Genomic DNA, 6,607 nt, shown 5'->3' on the forward strand with positions numbered 1-6,607 from the left:
ACCCTCATTAGTATAGATTAAGGCAAACCTACTTTACATTTGTCTAAATTTGTCTGAACTAAAATTAAGGCTTGCAGCTTGAATAGCCCTCATTCTGTAAATGACTACAAAAACCACACCATTTTCATTGCTCATAAGATGCATCGTTTGTATTTTTTCCACCGTGCGGCAAGATCGTGGTGTGGATCTCCACCACGCGAGCCCAGAGCCCCTCACCGGCGGACCGAGACGATGACGCACAGCTGCAGCTCTCGAGGGATTTGCCACGGCATTACCGCGCGCTCCCCGGCCAGCACGAGCCGGTTGTACGAGCGAACACTTAAACCTGTCTTTACTTTTTACTGTTGAGTGCCGAAATGATGAGAGCAGCAGTTGTTGTGTGTGTATGTATGTATATCTGAAGTACTGTTAGAGCAAGAGTTTAAGCGCGTGAGAGCGCAATTAAAAAAGTGCTGCTGTGATAGTGCTGGACTGAAACATTGTCATGGAAGAAAACAAAAACGCAACACGACAGTGAGGAAGGCGTTTTAAAATGCACCTGTGCAGACGTTAAACACGTCCGACAGAATAAAATGGGCGGGACAACAGGGATGGGGTCCACTACTTTATTATTCCCCTCGTCATACACAGTTCCCTGATGTTCAGTTCATCCAAAGGAAACGAAGTGAGGTAAAAGTGCTGAAAAATGAAATGGCATAGATGATAAACATCTTTAAAGTCCTCCGAGTCAATAAGCTGACAAAAGCTCTTTTCAATGAAATTCAAAAAGTACATAGTGCGGCATGTTCACCACCTCATCTCATCTGGCAAACAGATGGAAAACACAAACACCATTGCCTGCGACACCCTGCAGCTCTCTGTGCAACCAAGCAAAAGGAGCGTCTAAAAAGCCTCTGGCAGCAGCAAAACTCGTACAAGTGTGTGCGAACCCCACAAAGTCCCTCCCTCACGCCCAGGGGAAGGAGAGAAAAAAAAAAAACCCAAAAAACAAAACAAACAAACAAACAAACAAACAAACAGGCAGTTTGATGTGCAACAACACAAGCAAAGCTCAGACACCTCCCTCCAGACACAAGGAAAAAAACAGGTGGGATATTTCTGCTGGAATTACAATAGGAAAACAGCAAACCGACATATGGACTAAACCCTTCTGCATTATAATGAATACTGTGAATTGTGTCCCCATGTCAATCTCCAGGTGTTGTCATTTACACCAACACTACTGCACACAGAGCAGCTAAACGGCACGTGGTAGGAAGGCTCCCCATCAGGCTGCGTCCGAGCGACGTTCATGCGCATGAGACCAAACGAGTCCGATGTGCCCCTGGGTTTTCCAGCGGCAGCCTGTCCAGGCGTGTGCTCAGAGAGGCCGGCTCACGGTCCGAGCCCCACGGCGGCTGGAGACGACGACGACAACAAAACAAACAAACAAAAAAACCCACAACAACTGGACACGGAGGAGAAAAATGAAAAATGTTAAGTGTTAAATCTTAACCCTTAATGGACACATGGTCTCACTTGATGCAAATAAGAACAGAACAGAAAGAAGGCTGAACATGGAGAACAGAAAATGGCCAAAGGTAAGCATGTAAACACACGCTGTGGGTCAGACAGTTCACACCGCAGTTTTTAGTTACACATGCATGCACACACCTACAAACACCAAAGCACATCTTACATCCCTGAGATCCATCCTCCGCCTCCCCCCGGGCGTGGGCGTTGGACTCTTCTAAAGTGCGTGGGTTAACTGGGGTGTTTGACCCAATTTGGCCATTAGAAATAACTGCTGGATTTGTGTGTTTGTTTTGAGGGGCTGGGCTGTTAAAATTAAATATGCTGAGTGAGGGGGAGGAGTGACAGTCACTGGAGTGGCTGGATGTCTACAATCGCAGGGTGTGAGGATCAAACAGGGAGCACAGCGCTTACACAGAGATGTTTTGGACTATATACTAAGAAGTCTAGTTCCATTATCAGTCAGACTCCTTCACCCCCTGCAAACCAAAACAGAAACCCCCCACCAAAAGTGCAGGGAAAAAAAAAAAAAAAAAAAAAAAAAGCCTCATGTCAGGTCCCCTTTTTCACTTCCACTTGTACAATCCCACAACAGCCGAAGCAGGAAGGAGTCGCACTTGCCTGCAGGTCCAGACGTTGGTCCACAGTCCAAATCGCTACACACACGGAGATAAAAACAAAAAACACAGTTCGGGTCCGACCTGCCCCAGCGGAGGGTGTGACCCCGGCCTGCAGAGGCTACTGTGACCTGTGCTCCTCCTCCTTCTAAACTCCATGCGTGTAGTAGATAAGAGGACGGGTGCCCCCCCCCCCCCGGTTATCTGCCGTGCTGACCCGGCAACAGCCATGCATGCAGGTGGGGGTTGGGGGGAGACCGACCCTCCTAGCAAAGCACAGCTGGCCAGAGAAGCCCGGCGCGTGCTACCTACAGCCGGCACTGTTCCACGTTAAGAGACACAAGCATATAAAAATAGAGCCTGGACACGTGACAGCAGGAAGTTATTTAGGTGGGAGACTCCGTGGAAGACAAACTGGGACGGGGGGGAAAAAAAAAAAAGGCACAAGGAGACTGATGCTTCATCAGAATCTAAAGTGATGTGTGATATTTAATCCCAAACATGGTGAACCCAGCATGAGCAGAGGACACGCGGGGAGCATGTGTCCTTCCCATTAGCCCCTCCCCCCCTCGTCCAGAAAAGGGTCGGCCTGGGCGAGCACGTGGCGCAGACGCTGCAGGCGCACATGTAAGGCGGTCGCCACGGCAGCAAGGCCGCCCCCCCATGCGAGCCGTGTTCCACGCAGCGGCGCTGGGGGTAATTTTAGAGTGGTGCGACAGCACCGCGGAGTCCTGTTACAGAGCAGCGCGAAGACAGACGCGAGGGGACCGGACACCCAACGCCGTGGCCTTTTATGGAAAGGGACGACCTCACTCTCTCGTGCGTATCGTCTCGCACGTTGATGCACAGCCTCCCCCAGCTTCCCCACACAAAGGAACCTGGTTCTCTCTCAGGCAGACAAAACTAATTCTATTTTTCCTAACTCAATCCCTAGATGGTGGAAGCTTCTGAAAACGGCAGTCGCATGACCTTTGGGGGGGGGGGGGGGGTCGTCCTACTGCGCAAAACAGAGACACCTCTGGAGTTCATCTCACGTCACAATGCCTCGCATTCCCGCAAACACATCGGAGGACGCAGATCGCAACTCTCCCGCGCGCTCGCTGTGGCAACAGAAACGTGCAGCTTCCCGGTAGCCCACACCAACGCTGCTTTCTGACGGACCAACAGGACTCGTTCACAAACGTTAATCTGAAGATTTACAAATATTAGCAGCTCACCACTGGGTTAAAACAACAAAAAAGAAAAACAGTTCTAGCTCATTGGAACTTGCTGCTTAAGGCTGTTCTTGTTTTTGCCCCCAAATCTTAAATATTTTGAACTTTTTTTTTTGCTGTTTATGTATAACAAACTTTTTTCTTCTTTTTTTTCCCCCCCTACATTTTAATATTTTTATCAGAGTGGCAACGTTGTCTCTTGGACTCATCAACCCCTAAAGAAAGACCCAGAAACAGAGGCATTAAGGCACAAGTTTCAGTTTGCAAAAAAAAAAGAAAAAAAAAGAAAGAAATTCATTACTCAGATTAGGGACACAAAGGCAAAATTAATCCGAGAAACAAATTTAAAGGGCAAAATTTCTCTATATTTTTGATACAACCCAAGCGCTAAAAATATCACTTTGGATCCAAAGGTCTCGACGCTTCGGCAGATAATTAAACCAAGTCCCAAAAAGGGGAAAAACAAAACAAAACAAACAATATATAAAAAAAAAAAAAAAAAAAAAAAAAAAAAAAGAAAAGAAAGACAAAACAACCCCCCCCCCCAAAAAAACCCAAAAAAACAAACGCTTGTCCTTTTAAAGAGATCCTTTATGCCAAAAGGACGAACACCATTTAGTACCAAATGACTGACACCCCCCCCGCCGACACGTCGTCTTCTATAGAGCTCCTTAGTTACACGGCAGCCATGTTGGAATGGATTGGTTACAGGAGGCCACATAGTAGTTGCTGAAGTTCAGGTCTCTGACGTACGGTGCCGGCTGATAGTAGCAGGTGACGCTGGAGGCATCCGGTATGGCATTCTGCTCTGCCAGCACGCGGAAGGCCGTGAGCGAGATCAGGTTGAGCGTCTGACGCCTCTCATGTCCCATCAGGCACACCGTACTCTCGTTGACCACGCGGCGGAGAATCATGAGGTAGTCGTACTTGCTCCTCTCTTCGCCCACGAAGTGGCTCTGCAGGTAGGCGTCCAGCTTCCGCTGCTGCTCCACGATGTCCGGGAAGTCGATGAAGAAGCGCGAGCACATGTAGCGTTCCAGGGCCTTGAACTCGTCCTGGTCCGTGGGCCGGAAGTCCCGGACCAACAGATTGCAGTATTTGAGCAGGCCGCCGCCGCGGATCTCCTCTGGTCGCGTGGTGGCGATCAGCTTGTTCCTGAGGTGGTGGAGCGCGGCGGCGAAGTCACCGTACACGCTCTCGCCCACCACGGTGGGGTGGAAGAGCCGGGACATGGGGTTCTCCGAGAAGTCGTAATAGGAGAGCAGCGAGTCCAGAATGATCTGGAAGGAGTCCACGCTGAACTCGAACTGCCTGCGGATGGAGTCGACAAACTTGAGCTCCACGTTGCGGCCGTCGTTGTTGGACAGCGAGATGAGGGACCAGCGGTCCTGCTCCGTGTACACCTTCACCAGCTTTTGCACGTATGCCTCCTTCAGGGTCACGGCGCCAATCTTTTCCTTGTTCACCCCTTCCGGCAGGAAGTCCAACAGGGTCCCCAGCACCACGTCTTTGATGAGCTGGAACTGCACTTCCTGTGGGAGGTCCACCCTGAAAATTACGTCCAGATCTTTGTAGCTCCAGCCAACGTCCTTCACCAGCACGTGGCTGGCCGTGGAGCCGTTCAGACGGACATCTTTGACTTTGATACCCCTTTGTTCCAGCCGGTTGCGCACCAGCCGCACGATGTCCTTCAGACGCACCTCCAGCGTGGGGAAGTTGCCGCGGCCGTGGACGGGGACCGCCTCCGTCAGCACCTCGTTCAGACGGCTCACCTGGTCCCAGGTGAGAACGCTGCAAGACTCACTCTCACCGCTGGATGAGGTTTCAGCCATGTTTGCCATCCTCGAGGTTCCCTCAGACAAGCTGCAACAAATAAACAAGAAACCATAAGATTTTTTTTTTTAAATGCAATCAAATACGTTAAACAGCAGTAAAGTTTCCACCAAACCATTTAATCAAACTTCACTAGGTCGCCGTACAAGAACCGAGCACTAGATAAAGGATGAGCGACCTCGCTGCGTGGTCATGTCTATAAATAATGTTCCCTGCACCTCGGCGTCATCTCCAAACCCACAGGAAGTCCCGCACGTCCCAGAACGGCACACACGCCACGAACAACGCACGGCCCCGCGACGGCCGTATCCCGCGAGTTCCGCTCGGTTGTTCACATTCAACTTTTCGATCGGAGCCACGGCAGGACAATCCCCCCCCCCCCAGAAAAGCAACCAGACCCAAATCTATAACTCAAAAGCAAGAGCAGAAGCGTCGATACGAAGCGTCTGACGTCCCAGCAAAGGCGTGCGCGCTGGCCCAGGAGAGCAACCGGGGTTAAGTTAGCTCGAACGCGCAGCTTCGCGTGAGATACCGACACGCAGATGAACAAGGACCGTGCAAAGAGCCCCGAGCACGGAACCGCCACGCCGCACGTGAGCTTCACTAACAACCCTTTAGGCGACGTGACTGTCAAATGAACACCAGCATTTAAAACGCGCAGAACTCAGAGGAGCTTAAACCACAGACCCGAACACACTTCACTAGTTAGCGAGCTAGCAATGCAGACAAGGCAAAAAAAAAAGCAATACGGCGCGCGTTAAGACGAACCAAAGTTCGCGCTGATGCACGCAGCCTAAACACGGCAAAAACAACGTTATTCTCGAAAATACGGAGTAAAGGGTCAGACCTGGTGGCGACAGCGAATCCACGCTCGGAAGTGCTCGCTAAAGTGGAAAAGACGACGCGCAGAGCTTTAATGAAGGCTTCGCACCAGCACCTCCATCCGCGCACTCGCGGAAAATGTCAGTGCCGTGCAGGCTGGTTGCAGCGCCTTCTTATACGCCGAAGAGCCTACTGGGTAAAAAAAAAAAACAACCCAACAACCTATAAACCGGAGGCGGCACTACATTTCCCAAACGCACCCTGCGGCGCCGAGAGAAACGGCGTCGTTTTCTGCGGTGAAACGCGGCGCCCGTGCCGCAGCATTCAGCACGTATTTACCCTGCGCGCTTCTCCGCTGCCAGCGTTCACGAGCGTCTGGGCGTCTGGATTTGAAACACACGGCGTTCTGTCGCCCGGGAGCGCTGCGCCCAGCTCGCCTCTGATTGGCTGAACGGGGTGGGGGTCTGCGTTGCCCGGTAACCGCACGCGCATGTCGAATTTGATTCTGCGTACGGAAGAACGGCGACCGCCTCCAGAGTGGTCAAGCTTCGCAATTGTGTGAATTTCTGGTTTGTTTGTTTGTTTTTTTTTCTTTCTCTCTCTCTCTCT

At 51.0% G+C, this 6,607-nt stretch overlaps 1 protein-coding gene across 2 annotated transcripts; it reads right to left on the reverse strand.

The window, feature by feature from the left end:
* Positions 1 to 591: 591 nt before the first annotated feature.
* Positions 592 to 6,382, reverse strand: tent5c (terminal nucleotidyltransferase 5C). Of its 2 annotated transcripts, none has more exons than XM_081720921.1 (2): positions 6,338 to 6,382; positions 592 to 5,206 (listed from the first exon to the last, which is right to left on the reverse strand). In XM_081720921.1, exon 2 carries the CDS (start codon positions 5,182 to 5,184, stop codon positions 4,015 to 4,017), a length of 1,170 nt encoding a protein of 389 aa, XP_081577047.1. In that variant the 5' UTR covers positions 5,185 to 5,206; positions 6,338 to 6,382; the 3' UTR covers positions 592 to 4,014. The 2 variants fall into 2 exon arrangements, with proteins under 2 accessions (XP_081577047.1, XP_026882384.2); XM_027026583.3 differs by lacking the exon at positions 6,338 to 6,382 and adding an exon at positions 6,024 to 6,186.
* Between the last annotated feature and the right edge of the window lie 225 nt (positions 6,383 to 6,607).

This window comes from Electrophorus electricus, chromosome 9 (assembly GCF_041902795.1).
Source record: "Electrophorus electricus isolate QZ-2024a chromosome 9, ASM4190279v1, whole genome shotgun sequence".
Classification (NCBI taxonomy): domain Eukaryota; kingdom Metazoa; phylum Chordata; class Actinopteri; order Gymnotiformes; family Gymnotidae; genus Electrophorus; species Electrophorus electricus.

What these genes read in the sequence shown, in the direction of transcription:
- tent5c (XM_081720921.1), bottom strand. Translation starts at nt 5,184, where the DNA reads ATGGCAAACATGGCTGAAACCTCATCCAGCGGTGAGAGTGAGTCTTGC.